We start from the raw sequence: 17479 nt of genomic DNA on the forward strand, positions 1-17479 counted from the left end.
AATTTTATAGAATGAAATCTTAAAGGTCTCTATTTCAGGGTACAGCCTCTTTACTCCACAATTAATCCTTACCAGTTCAAATGTAAATGTGGTTCACATCTGCATCTTCATTAATTTTAATTAATTAAAGTCGGCAAAGTTGTGAGACATCACACCGACTTTCTTAAAAATAGATTATACATAATAAGTAATTTGGTTATACAAATAATATTATTATTGTATTGTGCTGCACTTTGTCTTAGGTAGTGGAATCTCATGGTCAAGAAGAACCTGCTGAAACTGAGCCAGAAATGCTTAAAGAAGCCACACCTTCCAAAGGGAAACAGAAAAGAAGAGGAAAGAGAAACCAGTCTTCAGCGACAAATGAAGAAGTGGTATGAATAATTTAATAATTAAACACCAAGGCCTGAAACAACAGGTGAAAGCAGTTGTCTTATTGCTGTCAAAAGCATGCCTGACCAAGAACAGGGAAATCATCATTAGAGATGTTTAATTAAGAGTTTTAGCAGCTCCATTGTTCCCACCTGGGAAGTTCTTGGTCATATTATTCTTGGTAATGGTTAGACCTTATTGCTAGAATTTGAGGATGTGGAGAGAAACTGTTTGACATTTTGAAATATGGATAGAATATATTGATTGAAGCTATTGGTAGAATTTTTAAATATGGATTGTAACTGTTGAACCTATTGTGAGAATTTGGAAATTAGGATAGAAACTGTTGATCAGGGCCGGGTTGTTCGAAAGCCGACTAACGCTAATCCATGATTAGAAGTTGAACATGGTTTTAAGGGTTGATTTCGAGCTAAAGGTAAAGAAAAGTCTAAGTAAAAACTGAGGGCCAAAAATCTTTTGGAAGAATCTTTATTGATCAGCAATTAACCTCGAGTCAAAGTTTGCGTTAATCCAGGATTACTTTGAACAACTGGGCCCAGAAGGTATTGCTATTGCAAAGTACCTGACAAGAGTAATGCTTTAATGTAGGTGTTCCTATTTAAGTGGATGATAAAATACTAATGTTGTAAATTCTAGGCTCCAGAGAGAACTTCTCTTAATGAAGAGGAATTGCAGCCACCAGAATCTCCTGCTGTTTCTACAGCCCCCAGAGGGAAGGGTAGAGGAAGACAGAGTCAAGGAAAGAGGGCGAAACCTTCAGTTATGGAATTAGAGGCATGTAACACAAAACTAGAAACCCACAATGAGAAATTTGCTGCAATAATTTGTTGTTTTTTAGTTTTTATGAGTTATTATTTTTCGCATTGTTTCTTTGGGGCCAGTATTTAATATTACAGTGTACTGGGGCCAGACCAGAAGTATTTTTGCAGAATTAACCATTTTTATCAATAATTATTGGTGCCAATTTTCAGGACAAACTTGCCAGTAACTCTATAACAAGATGCCTGCTATACTGGCATTACACGTGATGCTGGGGCTGATTCATTTATTCCAACTGTATGCTTCGCTGATTGATAAAACTATCCTTGCTAATGGAATAGTTTGAGTCACGACGATCGCGTTACGTTGTTTGCCTTGTGTTACGCTACTCAGGGTTTCAAGGGAAATTGCGGGAATTCCATTACGGTAACGTAAGCTTCTCAATGACCTCTTTTCAGTCTCGCGTCGTGGTCTAAGACTGTCAAACAAAGCACGATTCCTTTGCCAGGAACTCACCAATTTCCACCGTTTTAAATGTCGGGTGCTTCTTAGAAGTTATTCTTTCGATTCACCGCTTCAAAATGGTGAAATTTCCGTTTGAAAACGGCACACTTGAGTCCAGAACATGTTAACAATATGGCGCTACAATTTAATCGGTTTTTAATAAATATATCAAATGATGCGTTGACGTCACACAGGTAGCGCTGAGTGGGTCCCCTCCCTAGCGATATAAGCCACAAGAATGGATTTTGATTGGCTTCCTTCTGTTGAAGACAATCAGAACAATACATCCCGAGTACGAGAGGGGAGGGTTTAATGAATAAATTAATGTACCGATTTGTAGCGACGAGGAAGGAAAAAAAAAAAAGAAATCGACCCATTTTTAGACACGGTATGCCCCCTCAGGGCATCCCGTGTAATAATTATTATTAAAGAGCATCTCCAAATGGTTTCTTGTTGCAAGAGTGGGAACTTTGTCATTCTTTTTTAGTTATCAGAAGACCCCTCTCAAACACTGTCTAGTGAAGCTTCTGGTGAAGGTTCCCAGACCAGAAAGGGGCGTGGCAGAGGAAAGAATTCAAGAGAAAGTAGTGAACAAGGACCCAGTTCAGACTTGGTATGAAATTCTCTGTATCTCATAATTCCCAGTACATTTCTCATTTCAAATTTCAATTTATGCATTTCACTTTTATTTTTTTACATTTCCTATTTACCTATTACTTTTCATATTATTTTTAAACTGGACTTTTCACAATTCACTTTCTGTGTTTTGTACAGTTTCCAAAAATTTCTTATTCAACTTTTCACCTTAGTTCACTTGTCATATTTCCCTTTGGACAATAAGCTTTCCACTTTTCATCTTTAACTTACATTCTCTTTCCATAAGTATTTGCCCTTTTACAGATTTTGTATCATTAATTACATGTATTCCCACTGTACTTCATGCATCATTTCACATTAATTTTCAAGTTTGGCCGTCACTCTTCATTGTCACAGTTTAGTGTCCACATTGATGAAATGCACTCGTAATTACCTTTTACATTATCCACAAAGTGTTAAAATTGTCACCGTTGTCCAAATCTTGTCAATGTTTTTAGGAGGTTCAGGAAACCCCAGCAAAGAAGAGCAGACGAGGAAAGGAGACTTCTGTAATTCAAAGTCCATCCTTGCGGCAGGGTAAACATGCTGATGGAAGCAACCCTAAGGTCATATTCACTGGGCTAGTGGACAAACAGGGTGAAAAGGTATGTAAATATTAATATGTAAGATTTAATTAGTCCTTATGGGGGAAGTATCATGGGATTTTTGATATCTTTTGTTAAAAATGATGAAATAAGACCTTCAATCAGCTGCCAAATAAAATGACAAGAGGAAAGAAATTAACTCAATTCTTGAAAGGAACAACTCGTGACCTGTTCTGGCACATTTTGGAAACAAAAATGCGAGGACTTGAAAAACATTAGCCTAATATTTTTCAAGTTTCCATCCATACCGGCTTACTCCGTGTCTGGCCAGAGGCACTAATCGACAGTTTTGTTTTTATAACAAACTTGACAATTATTTCATTGTTTCTGCTGACGAACAAACATTTTTGGGTTTTGAAATGACAGCAAATTTGCATGATACTTCCCCTTTGAAAACATAGGAAGGATATAAGTGCCTAAGGATTATTTCTGAAACACTGCCTTGGTTAAAACTAAAATTAACACCTATGTCGCAAATGGAGGTTGGGTGCCCAGGAGCCAGGGGCTGGTACCGCCAACCCAAACCCAGGTAGGTAGAACACCCCATAAGCCTGCCCTACCCACAACCCAGCCACGAGCCCCGCCCGCAACCCAGCCCCAACCCTAGCACCCGTCACACTGAGACTAGAAGCTCAGTGGAAAAATAATAACTACATAAGACAACAAACTAACCCTAACCCTAACCAACCCCCAACACCAATCCCCAACAATAACAAGGTAACACTACTGGGAGGGAAGGGAGGGAAAGAAAAGCCCAACAAAACGCGATAAACTAGCCACGCCACGAAATACGCTGAGTAGAGCAAATTTCCGAGCGCGTGCAAAGGAGCACGCCTAAACTGCAAGAGAATACCGCTGGCCACGCAACTGCCTGCAGACCTGACCAGGACCCAAACAGTAATGTAGCAGCAAATGCCCAAACGCCAATGTGCTACCCGTGCTCAAACTATGCGCCAATAAACGCTAACGCCTCGCTACGCCACCCCACCAAGGAGCAAACTTGCTCCAAGTCGTTAACTAAGTTAAATTACATTTAACCTATTTAACGCCTATGTCGCAAATGGAGGTTGGGTGCCCAGGAGCCAGGGGCTGGTACCGCCAACCCAAACCCAGGTAGGTAGAACACCCCATAAGCCTGCCCTACCCACAACCCAGCCACGAGCCCCGCCCGCCATGCCGAAGGACCTCCGGGTTGGGACAGCCCGGAGCAATTGGGGGCTCGTGGCCAAGTAGACACAGCCCCCCAAGGGACCAGACCTGAGGCACCCAACCCCAAGTGAAGAGACGCAAAAGCCCCACCTGCTATGCCAACTGACTGGAGACCTGGGTAAGAGAGCCAACTGGTGTGCGGATATAGAGTTGATAGGCATCACTAGATCATCGGCCTAAAGTCTTAATAAGGTGATCAGGGATTCCCCGTGCAGCAGCTGTGGTAGCTGCACCAATCCGGAAGCTGTGGCCTGAGTAAGAGCCTGAATAACCAGCAGAGTGTAAAATAGCCTGCACCGTGGATGATAGCTGCTGCCGAGTTAACGGATGGCCATCTGCATGGCAGAACAGGGGTCCTGGGGACGGGCCACGCAGAGCCAAAAAATTACCAAGGGCCACCACTGGGCAGACGAGGCTGTTGCCCCGACCCACATAAATGTCACAGCCTACGCGAAAGGGGTCTGTCTTCGAGCACTTGATATGAACTCTAAAACATGTAGGGTCCACCAAAGAATCCGCTTGCACATCGCCAAAAGTCAAATGGATACTAGGGTCAAATGAAGAATTTGTGGTGAACTCACCAGCTCGTAGGAAACCGAATAAACCGAGGCAACACACCGCCCAGAGCATGACATGGTCCCAGGAATTCAGGTCCAAGGATCGCTGGATGACCTTTAAGAGGTCAATAGTGATGGGAAGGCGCTTAGTGGTAGATGAACCTTGCACACGCTTAATGCCCCTTAACAGCCGCTGTAGCTGCAGACAGTTAATCAGGGGATCAGGTAAGCCATTGTCAATGTGAAGGGACCGCACTGCACTGAGGTACACTTTAATGGACGAGTGGTGTAGGCTGTCAGCCAAAAAGGAAGCAAAACGCACGAGTGATTGTTCATCAGCTGGCAAAAGAGCACCATCTGGACTCAGCTGGCCATCCTGACGGCAGAAATCGAAGTAGCGACGCTGGGCAGACAAGTATACCCGACGTGTAGACGGGGCCAAACCCTGGTAAAGGAAAAATTGGAATCTCTCCGTCACATGACGTGTAACGTCTCCAGTAGAGCAGGGGGGACTGTCATCGGAGACTGCTCGGCTTGCGGGGCCAGGTGCCTGAATCGCTGAAACTGGAAACGGGAAAGAGCATCCGCAACTGGGTTAGATTTACCACAAATTGAAGATGCAGTAAAGGAAAATGAATGGCGAACTGCCAACAATGCTAAGCAACGCAACAAAACCATTAAGTCAGGGTCTCTGGAGGTACCAGAAGACAGAACAGCCACCACAGACTCGTTGTCGCATAAAAACCCGACCCGCCGTGACGCCCACCCAGGTCCCCACAAATACGCCGCCACAACAATGGGGAACAGTTCCTTGTATGCAATTGAGAGGGGCTGCTGTGAAGCTGACCACGCGCCAAAGAACCACTGGTTGTTAAAGATAGCTCCATAGCCCAGAGAGCCTGCTGCATCTGATGACACTTGGAAATCTGGAAGGGGGGGCCCATGAAGGCATAAGGAAGAAACTGAGACCCTCCCAGCTTTGGAATAGTTCCTGCCACCATGTCAAGTCCCGATGAAACTCCTGGTTCAGTCTAATGGGATGGTCATCGCGCCTGAAAGTACACAGTAAATTAATCATGCGTCGGAGAAATGTCCTTCCCTGAGGAGCTATCTTACATGCATGGTGGAGGTGGCCAATAAGGGACTCCAGCTCCCGCCGCTTACAGAACCGCTTACCCGACCAAGTACCCAGCAGGACAATGATCCTCTCTCTTTTCTCTGCTGGGAGACGGGCCTGCATTGTGGTGGAGTCGAGCTCAATACCAAGGATGGACAGGCAAGTAGAGGGACCCTCCAGCTTCTCAGGGTGAAGGGGGAGGCCTATCTTAGAGCACAACTGGATACACGCCTGTAAGTTGTTGGAACAGACTGGGGAAGCCGGAGGACCTAAGGTCAAAAAATCATCCAAGTAATGGCGGAGGAAGTCAACTCCATAGTTTTGAGTCATCATCCACTGAACCAGGTCTGCAATAGCGGTGAAGATGTAGGGTGCTGAACGCAGGCCAAATGGGAGAGCCATGTCAACGTAGTATTTGCCACGCCAAACCATTCCTAAGAGCGGACGATCCTGGGGATGAATAGCCACATTGCGATAGGCACTCGCCACATCGAACTTGGCCATAAGAGTTCCTCGGCCCCTAGCCATAATGCCTTCTATAAAGGAGTCAACCGTGACATACTGAACTGAAAAGGGGGGTTTTGGAATGCCGTCATTAACACTGTGGCCTACTGGTGAAGAGAGATCCAAGATGAGACGCCATTTACCCGGCTGGTTGCTTTTCGGGATGACTCCAAAACGACTGATGTGCAAGTCAGGAAATGGAGGCGAGGTAAATGGGCCTGCAACTCTTCCGTGTGAAACCTCTGTCTCAAGGTAAGCATCTATGACGGACGGGTGGACAAGGGCAGATCGCATGTTAGAAGAGGCTGACCGGAGGGTGACTGATGAGGTCTCAAAGCCAATGTGGAAGCCCTCACGGAGACCGGTAAGAACATAGGCTGCTGCCGTCCGATCTGGATAGTCACACAACTCTGCCTGAAACTGGGATAACTGCAACGGGGAGACCAAATGTACTGGAACTAATGGAGAAAACGAATGAACGGGAACCAAACTTCTGGATAAACCAGTTGAATCCAAAGAAGACCCGGCCACTGAGCCACAAAAGCCACGGTGCTGGTCTGGAGCAACAGGAACAAGATTATTTACACTATGTACACCAGAAGCAGGAGGACTTGTAATCCTCTCAGTACCGCCCCCCCTTGGCGGGGGAAGGGGAATGTGAGCGACCGACCCCTGGGGGGTGAAAGGGGCAGCTAACCCTGGGGTGGTCACTGTTACATGAACTGCAAATGTGGCGATAGCGGCATTCCCCGAAAGGCCAGCGGCATTGCCCGTTGTTCCACGAGATGCAGTAAGGGGGTTGGGAGTTGTAGCCCCGGCTTGCTGACACGGTAACGGGTGGGGAAGTAGAAGACTGGAGGTTGGCGATGGGTGCTGGCGACCGCAAGTGAAAATTATACAAATCCAAATTCATCTTCGACCAGTCAGATGCCCCAGTTGCCGCAGCATCCTTGCGAAAAGCAAGATCATACTCCATCCAAGCTCTACTCATTGATTGCCTAGCCGTTTGTATGATGAGCAATTTATATTTAGTGAGGTCTGGCCAACGATGGGGATGGGTCGCACACATCACCATCTGAAAAAATAGTAAAGGCCTCGGTCCAGGTCAATATGTCCTGTATTTCCACTGCCCTGCGCTTTTTAGAGACCACCAACTTGCCGTCCAAAAAGGTTTGCGGCTCGTGCTCTGCCGTCCGCAGATTTGCTGAGAACAAGTCCGCTAAATCTACGAACTGACCGCTCGTAATCTTCGCCACAAGTTTGGCGGGAATTGGGGCGTGTCCTGGTCCAACCACAAATGCTTTGTCCACAGACAGTGGGAAAAGCGAACTGCCGAGACTGGAAGACGAGCTGGCAACATGAGTGGCCGACAACGGTGAAGCAAAAGACAGCACAGGCCGAGCCGAGTTAGAGCCGGTGGTGGCTGACACGAACAGGAAGGTAGATACAAATGCCGGCAACGTCCACGTACCTGGACCAGCAGCCATCGAGCCTGCAACGACCGTAGCAGGAGTCGAACAAACGTTGGACGTGACAACTGAAGGAACGCTCGATACAGGAGCTGCGTTATCGCGGATCGCCGCCATGATAGTCGGAAGGGAGTTACTGAACGCTTGGGCGATAGCGGACGCGATGTCATTGGAGAACGACGAGGACGTTTCTGCCGAAACCGCCGAAACTACCACGCTAGCAGCAGAAGAAGAAGGTGAAGAAGTGCATGTAGACGGGATTACACCCGCCGACAAACTGTTATAAGTTGAGCGCGGATGAGCCATGCGAGCCGAGCAATGAATGAACAACAACACACGCCAACACGATGCGAGCGACAAAACGCGTCCGAACACTCACCAGAAAACGAGTACTGACAGTCAAACCGCCCTTGTAGAGAATAAATCGAAGGCTGACCGCTAAGGCAACGCTTTTAGAGAAAAATCCTCGAAGAAAAACGAAAGAAAAGCCCAACAAAACGCGATAAACTAGCCACGCCACGAAATACGCTGAGTAGAGCAAATTTCCGAGCACGTGCAAAGGAGCACGCCTAAACTGCAAGAGAATACCGCTGGCCACGCAACTGCCTGCAGACCTGACCAGGACCCAAACAGTAATGTAACAACAAATGCCCAAACGCCAATGTGCTACCCGTGCTCAAACTATGCGCCAATAAACGCTAACGCCTCGCTACGCCACGCCACCAAGGAGCAAACTTGCTCCAAGTCGTTAACTATGTTAAATTACATTTAACCCTATTAAAATTTGTTGCAGGTGGTCACAAGTCTTGGAGGTGAACTTGTGGATGATGTTCACAGCTGTACACATTTGGTTACTGACAAGGTGAGACAAAACATCTCTTTATGGTTCAGTTGATTCACCAAGGGTTGGCCGGCCATGGGGAAATTCCCTGTAAACTGATGGGCAGGGCTGATGGGGTATTCTGAAATTTTCAAAGGAAATCAAAGGAATTCTTTAAAGGTGTCAGAATCCTGTGTTTGTATATGGCTTAAAGAAGTAACAATCATTATTTATTCTTTCTGTAAAGTAGTTTTTTGCATGTATTCTTCACATTCCCTGTCATTTCTGCTCAGTTAGATTATTGCTAACATTAATGGTAGGTTGGTTAGATAATTCTTGGCAAATTTGAAAGCACTCTTCTGTTTATATTGAAGTGAACTTGGCAAAGTAATATTTTCTATCTGCATGTCTACAGCTGTGTTTTGTTAACAGATATTTTAGTGAAGAAGTGCAATCCCATTGCTTGTGGCCTTAGATCTCTGAGTCCTGTGATCCCTGGTTATAGGTCATTGATTTTGAATCCCATATACTGTCAGTGCTATGGCTGATTATTTAAAAAAACTCACTTATTTTCTGTTGCGTTTGACAACCTGGAGCAAAGAATGCAATCATAGCCACCTTGTATCTCTTCAACCGGGTGTGTAAATGGGTACCAGCGGCATACTGCTGGGGAGGGGGGGGGGGGGGAAGGTACCTGTAACTCTGCAATAGACTCCCATCCAGGGGGGAGTAGCATCACTCATAGAGAAACCAGGTTAAGCTCTGACCGTGTGGGCCTCTTTTAGGTTTGTAGTGCGACCTGACTTTTTTTTTACAACCTGGAATAAATTCAACCGTCTCAGTACTATCTCGTGCACCATTTCCATTGGTGAGGGGTTAGGGATCATTCAGTGTACGTTGTTATAAGCTGATTGACATCTGTCCTCTAGGTGCGACGCACTGTCAAGTTCTTATGTGGCCTTGCCGGGGGACAAATCATTGTCCAGCCATCATGGTTGGATGCCTGTAAAAGAGCCAAGAGTTTTGTTGGTAAGAATAACATCACCAAGTGGCTGACTGTTTTTAACCCTTAAACCCCTAAAGCAAGATGACATTTTCTCCAGATCCAAGACTACAAACTCAATGGCCATACATGTATGATATACCATTTCAAAGCTACTCATGAGTGTGTTTCATAACTGATATAATTATGAATAAGAAAAGTTATGGCTTGAGATAAATGGCCTTAAAACGCAAAAATTTAAAACTTCAAAAACGCCCCAATCCTTGTGTATATTAGGTATACCCCTAACCTATAGCTTATTTTGCAGGTCTCAACATCTTCATTTATGTGAGAGATGTCTTAAGACCCACAACTTCTAGGGGGGAAAAGTTGAAAAGTTATAGGGGTGGTCAACCATATCACATATGCAAGGGGGTTACGTTTTTATCCTTTTAATGAGTAGATCTTCACAAGACCATCTTGGTGTCAAAATTTCTTAGAAATCTGTCAAATACTGACAGAGTTATGGCATTAAGTGCCAAATGGCACTCGTAGGGATTAAAGGAATATGCTTGGAAAATATGGTCAAACAATTCTCCTTCAAGCCATGCTAGCTTGTTCTTCATTCTGTATGGTTTTCTTTGTAATAGATACATCACCATTCTTAGTTAAGGATAAGGATGCAGAAAAACAATACAAATTTGACCTTCAAAGGTGAGTGCACTCAATCCTCAAAATTAACTTATTATACCTGACTTTGATAAAACAGAGCCTGGACACCATTTCATGTTCCCTGTTTCACCATCATAAATCAGCTTGAAATTTTGACTAAAATGAACCTAGAGGTCGGGGGTGATATTGTAAAATCATGAAAATAAGGTAGTGTGGGTGGAGGTTACAGTTAATAAGTTCTTCCTTCCTTTTGCGTTTTCATTTTTTTCTTTCTTTTTTACCTTTTTAGCCTGCTATCTAGAACCTAAATTAGCCAGGGAGCTAACAAGATAACCAAATGGGTACCTTGCTTGCACATTATTTTAACTAGTAATTAATTTAATTCTATGTTTTACCACTACAAGATTGTAAGAATCAACTATGTACATTGAAAAAAGCACAAATAAAGATTATTATAATTAAGGGGAGGGGGTGGAATTCGAGGAAGGGCATCTGATAAAGGAAATACAGCTCTCATTTCTTTTGGACAACACTGTAGGTTTTCATGAAGGAAACTTTTTTTAGAGATGAACAAACTCAATTATATGCAAACATCATTTTCTGTATGAATCAAATGTGTTGAGTTGACACAAAAATTTATTATTGCGACTGTTATATGTGAACTTAATTTCCTTTCAGATCTCATGAAGTCGCTCTTAGACAAGGGCTTCTGGAAGGATACAAAGTCCATGTCACCAAGAAGGTCAAACCAGAACCTTCACAAATGAAAGGTACGGGTGCACTCAAAAAAACTGACCTCCTGGTAGAACTCATGTAATGCCGACCCTTCACACACATCTGCTGAAGAATGCAAACTTCTGCAGAACGGTGGTTTTTTGAGATTTTAAAAGTAGTTTTTTCGTACTTACAGATCACAAAGAGAGATTTTTGGTTTAGAGCACTCCTTGTGCATTATTGCCGGTCAATCAACTTGTGAAGGCACATTTAAGTGATCCTATTTAATTCTATTTATAGTAGTTTCTTAACATTCATTATGAATTTTTTAAAACAAGCATCTTCTTTCCTCAGATATAATTCAAAGTGCTAAAGGAGAGGTATGTACTGAAACATGCCAGCACGCATGTATATAGTGCTTATTTTAATAACCTTTATATTCTTGTGTTCATTTATGTCACTCGGTGTTTATCTTGTGTTTTACTTACACACTGTATCTGTAAAGCACTAAGAATTATTAAGTGGATTTAGGGTTAGTGAAAAGTGGGCCGGGAACATCCATGCATACATGCAGACAAACAAATGCAAGAGAAAAGAGTTTCTAATCAAGAAACCAAATCTATGCGCATGGTGTTTGGGATAACAAGAGTGTACTATCACCCCTCTCAAAATTAATGTACTGGCAGCCAGCAATTCTGTTGCCTACAGATGATGATTAACCACTTAGTTCACATTAACTCCCCTCAAAACCCATTTGGGACTTCTTTGGTAGCCCTTGTTTAAGGGTTATAATAGTAATAATGATCGTTTATTCAACCTTTTTGCAGTATAAACTGAATAACAAGGCCGCCATTAATTACGTACAAATATATCAGACACATAAATATAACTGTTAATGTTAATACATATCACATTTCGCTATTTCAAACAAGATTCTGGTATTTTATGGTGCAAAAATTTCCAAATCTGTTAGTTCTTGCGGAGGCAGCCACAAAAACAGATTCTCCTGTTCTAAGGGCATACGGTCTTGTGTTCGCAACTCTCGGCACTAAACTTCGTAGCAGGTTGGAAGAGGAGTAACTTCGCTTGAGAAATGTTATACACGCATCCTCCCTCCTCTGGAGAAGAAGGAAGATTATTTTTATTGCCCTCTTTTGTATTGACTCAATTTGGCTTTAGGGCATGGCAACAACTAATGCTAATCACCATGTCAATTTGTTTGTGTGTTTCAGTTCTTGTCTAGCATGCCAAGAGGGAGAGAAGACAGAGTGCTTGTAATCTCCTGCGAAGAGGACAGAAGTGTCTGTAAGAAGCCCCTTGAAGCTGGTATTCCTGTGGTGAGTGCTGAAGTGCTTCTCACAGGTGTCCTGAGGCAACAGCTTGACCTGGAGGAGTATCCTTTTTGTTTGAGCATTTCTCAGCTGGCACATTTTGATAGTGCCATCAAGCTGAACAGTAGATGAGTGTCCAACTTACATTAATTTTATTACACAAATTTTAATTACAAATTAGAGAAAAAATAGAAAAATAGAAAGTGGCTAGGAAGCCTACAGAGTACCCTGTTAGTGGAGGTCTCTTCCTATCACCTCTTCCTGCCACACCCCTGCTGCCCCCAACTTCGTTTTGGATTTCAGTAGCCCTTGCTAAGGTATCCTTTTCCTGCATAGTCATAAACCATGCAAACATACCTTTGAATAAGTACACCCCTGTACTAGGCACCATCCTTACGAAATCAGTGTCAGACCATTGTGTAATGTGCATAACATATGTGCTGGAACAAAAGGAGGTACCGTCCTTAAGACATAAGTCTGGTTACATGACATGTTCAAAGATAGTCCACATGTGACATTGAAAATGGCTGTAATGCCGTGTTCCTCTGAATTCTCAGAATTCACTGAAACTCAACTGATTTTACTGATTTCTGCCTTATGTTCATCTCTTCCTGGTAATCCTTGTCTTGTTGTGGGAAAGTACTGTGTAGCAGACTGCTGCTTTCTCAAAATTAAAGTATATTGTACTTAACTGGCAATCTCAAACTCCTGCTTTCTTGAAAAACGTTTTGTTTTCCCCCTAACCCTGGAGATACTTTCCCCAGAAAGGGCACCAGTTTGTAAAAATCGATTTTTTGGCAATAATTTTACAGTTGAGCTAGAGGTTATCTTTGTATACCAAATGAGTAAATTAGTGTGTTGCGAAAATTTCCGGTTTCTTCCAACTTCCTTGGACTCTTGGTACATGTACATCCTTTACTCCACCTTAGACATAAATTGTTTGCTGAAGAAATGGCTGATACATCACAAGATACAACCAGCTCAAGTGGACAGAACAAGAGAAGACAACAACAGTCGGAGGCTGGCTCGTCATCATCATCCACAGCAGAAACAAAGAGATCAGGTTCCAAACGAAGAAAGAGATGAAAAGTTGGTGCTGTACATAGTGGTTATAGAACTAAATGAACACAAAGGTCAAACAAAAACCAGCTATAATACTTTTTTTATAGAACAGTTCTTACAGGTGACAAGAACTCATCCGACAGTATAACCATCACAAATGAGGTTGAGATTGGATATGGATTACTGACATTATGTGGAGGTTTTTATATTAGTGTGTGAATGCCAACAATGGTTGTTTCATTTACACTTTTATGGACCACTTCATACATAACAACTTGCCCATATTTATTGTCAAGTTCAGATTTGTATTTCTTGAAAACAGTGTTCCACAAAACTTTTTGCATGGCTTTCAAGGGTCATCGAACCACTATTTTGAGGACATTCAGTTCACTGAGTTCAATGTTTAAGATGCAGCTGAAAGAGTTATAGGAAAAACAATGATATCGATTGAAAGTAGTTCAGATTGACTTGAAAAAATTTATACCTTGTTGTTTTTAGATATTTTTACATTTCTGCTGCCTGTTCACTGTTAGGTTAAAAATAATACATGTGACAACCTTGAAAAAAAAGTACTTTTGACGGGAGTAAAGATATCTTGGATTGATCTCCTTTGCATTCGTCAAATGGTTCAAAATGTCAATAATTATAACTTTTAAAAAAAGTAAATATTAACAATAAAAATAACAGATACAGTCATAGACTAGAGTGTTTAATGTTTTGGGCTTAGCCCTTGAACATCATTGTGCACTGTCTTCATCAGCGTGTGCACTCAGGCACATGCTGTTGTCATTGCCATGGTTACAGTAGCTTGACAGATCCTTGACAGAGTGTTTCCTAGTAACAACCAAGGATATCTAATCAAATATTTCGTTTGAAAACTTCGAACTCTTTACATTTACATGTATGTCTGAACCTGCCAATTTCTATACTGTTGGTCATTGTAAGTTGGTGCAGCAAGGTTTTTCTGATTTTTGTTATGCAACAAGTGTCCAGCAACTACTTACAGTTTTGTAGGCATTAACATCCACCAAAATGTACCATATAAGGCTAGGACCAGATTTCTGTGACATTGGACCTTGCGCTTTTTTAAAGCCATGTCTGGTACCCTCTAGTATCTGTCTGGTTTTGTGTAGGTTGCTTGCGTTTTCAAGAAAAATAAGTTATTATTATTATTATTCAAATTCATTGCCAAGTTCCGACATTGAATCGCGATGTTGGATATGACCTCCAGGCGATCAACCAGGATGTTTTGTCATGTGCTATTTTATCAACTTAATCGTTTGACAAAAATGTCCTACACTACTTGACAAAGATTCCATGAGGGAATCAAAAGTGATCCTGAAACAAAACCTTTTTGTTTGATATTGTTATAAGATGATTTCTTGTTTATTTAGCATTTTATTCAAAAACTAATTAATTTAAAAAATTTGTTTCTTACATATGATAACAGGTCACTGTGCCAAAATTAAGCTTCTGATATATCAGGAGCAATTTTGACTACAAGGCAAAAAAAGGCACTTACACTAACCTTACCAAATAATCCCCTTCAATTGTTGAACTCTGATTGATTTACATGTTGTTTATATGTAATAAGATAGCATGGGGGGAAAAGGATGTAAATGATGGGCCTGGATTTGTCTGAATAGTTACATATAGAGTTTTAGGTAGTTTTTTTCCAGTAGATCTTTAATATCTGGCTAAGGATGTTGCGTATTGGCCAGTAGGGGTTACCCCTCCTCACAAAATTTGGAGGAACTGGAATCTCTAGAAGCAGAATATGAGAACTTGTAGGACTTTATTACACAGGGAGCTATCATACGCTCTCGTGCGACTTGGTACGTAATGGGTGAGAGGAACAATAAATACTTTCTCAATCTTGAAAATTCTAATAAAAAGAAAACCAGCGTAAGAAATGTTTTTACAAGTGAGGGATCATTGACACACGACCCCAAAAAAATTATGAATGAATTAGAGTCTTATTACTCGAGTCTTTATGATGGAAATAGTTGTGCAAACTCAGATACCATATCTACATTTATTAGCAAATCAAATCAAATTCCAAAATTACCTGAAAATCTGAGAAATATTTGCGAAGGTAAACTAGGATATGGAGAGTGCTATAATGTGTTAAAGTCTTTCCAAAAGAATAAATCTCCAGGAAATGACGGTTTAACTGTAGAGTTCTATATTGCCTTTTGGCCTCTTATTGGAGCATTGCTAGTCGATAGTTTAAATTATGCATTTGAGTATGGAGAACTTTCTAATTCACAGAAACAGGCTATTATAACCTTAATTGAAAAGAAAGGGAAGGATAAAAGATTGATAAAAAACTGATTCCATTCAAGGCTTTAAAATTGGTGAGGTTAATGTAAAGCTCAACTTATTCACTGACAATATGACATGTTTTCTGAAAGACAAAGGGTCTTATACCAGCCTATTTCGCCTCCTCGACGACTTTGGAGAGTGCTCGGGGTTAAAAGTCAATCATGAGAAGACAGAAGCCTTAGCCTTTGGTGACAGTTCTATATGGGAAGATTTATCTAACATGCACAACCTTTGCAATGTTATAAAAATTCTAGGAATGTATTTCGGTGGTAACGATAAAGAAAGGGAAGACTTAAATTTTAGGGAAACTTTTAAGTCGATAAAGAAATCTTTAAATCTATGGAAATGGAGAGGTTTGTCACTTTTAGGGAGGATACAGATAGTTAAAACCTTTGCTATTCCCAAATTTATGTTCATGGCATCAGCCATACCTATTTCTAAAGAACTTATAAAGAATGCGGATTCCATTTTCTTCAATTTTATCTGGAATGGCAAAGATAAAGTTAAAAGAAATGTTCTCACCTCCACCATTGAGAGTGGTGGCTTAAACATGCTCGATATTGACTCAATGATTCGTACAAAACGTGTTTCTTGTTTAAAGAAATATTTGGAAGAATATCCTAGTCCTTGGAAGTTCTTCCTCGATGAACGTCTGTTATCTGTGGGTGGTAAATTTGTACTTCATTGCAATTTCAATACTACCAAGTTAAGAGTAACATTGCCGCCCTTCTATGAAGAGTGCTTTGATTCCTGGTCTGATATGAACAATACACCACTTTTGTTTCAAGAGGTTGCGAATCAAATTGTATGGAACAATAAGTTTCTTTGTGTTGACAAAAAATCGTTTTTTAGAAGGGATCTTTTTACCATTGGCCTCTTAAAATTAGGGGATTTAATCTCGGGTAACGGTACAGCATTTAGCTTTACGAATCCACTGCTCAATCCTGAGCAACGTTTTTTTGTGATGAGTATCATTGACTCCATCCCAGCTCATTGGCGCACGATAATAAAAGAAGCTTCATTTCTACCAATAACTTTTTCAGTTCCAGATGTTCCCACCATCACTGTTGATGGAAGTTCTTTAAACATTTTTGATGTCTCTTCTAAACAAATTTACCGCCAGTTCCAGGCGAAGAAGCAGGAAGTGCCTACTGCTCAAAAGAAATTGTCTGATAAATACCCACACTCTGCTGTCGATTGGGAGGTCTATTCTTTATCCTTCTGCTCGTCCATGGAATCTAAATTAAGAGAATTTCAGTACAAAGGACTGAAATTCAGTACGAATTGTTTTTACAAATGAAAAGCTCTTTCGGTTTGGCATTAGGCAATCGCCGCTATGTACTTTCTGCCAAAAAGAGGACGAATCCATCGAGCACCTACTCTTTTCCTGTAAGGAGTCCTGTGAATTTTGGAAACATGTCTTGTCCTGGTTCCGGAATAAGGATATCTACGTTAGCGAATTAAAGGAAGTTGATCTAATTTTTGGGAAATTCGACATTCAGGACGATTTTACTTTAATCAATCATATTATCTTGTTGGGTAAATACTATATTTATTCTCGGAAATGCCAAAACCCCAAGCCTTCCTTAAAAGGGTTCATTGCCAAAACGAAGAGAGTTTATTCTATTGAGCTCCATATTGCCAGGAAAAGAGATAAATCAACTTATCATTTAAAAAAAATGGAAAAAGTTAATCAGTGTTATAGGTAGTTTATTAATGCTCTAATTGAAGTACAAGTAATCGTAATTGTGTCTATTAGGTTTTTGCCTCTAAGTAGCCTTCCGTAAATGTGTGTGAGAGAGAGAGAGGAAGAGAGAGAG

At 41.6% G+C, this 17479-nt stretch overlaps 1 protein-coding gene across 3 annotated transcripts in view; it reads left to right on the forward strand.

The window, feature by feature from the left end:
• LOC146466902 (uncharacterized) overlaps window positions 1-13909 on the forward strand; it is a 32555-nt gene extending 18646 nt beyond the window's left edge. For all 3 annotated transcript variants that reach the window (XM_085126623.1, XM_085126625.1, XM_085126624.1), the window contains exons 20-30: window positions 243-374; window positions 1030-1167; window positions 2144-2269; window positions 2751-2897; window positions 8547-8615; window positions 9503-9602; window positions 10206-10269; window positions 10906-10997; window positions 11296-11321; window positions 12174-12334; window positions 13202-13909. In XM_085126623.1, coding sequence (XP_084982749.1) covers window positions 243-374; window positions 1030-1167; window positions 2144-2269; window positions 2751-2897; window positions 8547-8615; window positions 9503-9602; window positions 10206-10269; window positions 10906-10997; window positions 11296-11321; window positions 12174-12334; window positions 13202-13358 — 1212 coding nt within the window. In that variant the 3' untranslated portion in view covers window positions 13359-13909. The remainder of the gene's footprint in view (window positions 1-242; window positions 375-1029; window positions 1168-2143; window positions 2270-2750; window positions 2898-8546; window positions 8616-9502; window positions 9603-10205; window positions 10270-10905; window positions 10998-11295; window positions 11322-12173; window positions 12335-13201) is intronic.
• Window positions 13910-17479: the final 3570 nt, after the last annotated feature.

This window comes from Pavona decussata, unplaced genomic scaffold (genome assembly GCF_977016875.1).
Source record: "Pavona decussata unplaced genomic scaffold, jaPavDecu1.1 SCAFFOLD_140, whole genome shotgun sequence".
Lineage (NCBI taxonomy): Eukaryota > Metazoa > Cnidaria > Anthozoa > Scleractinia > Agariciidae > Pavona > Pavona decussata.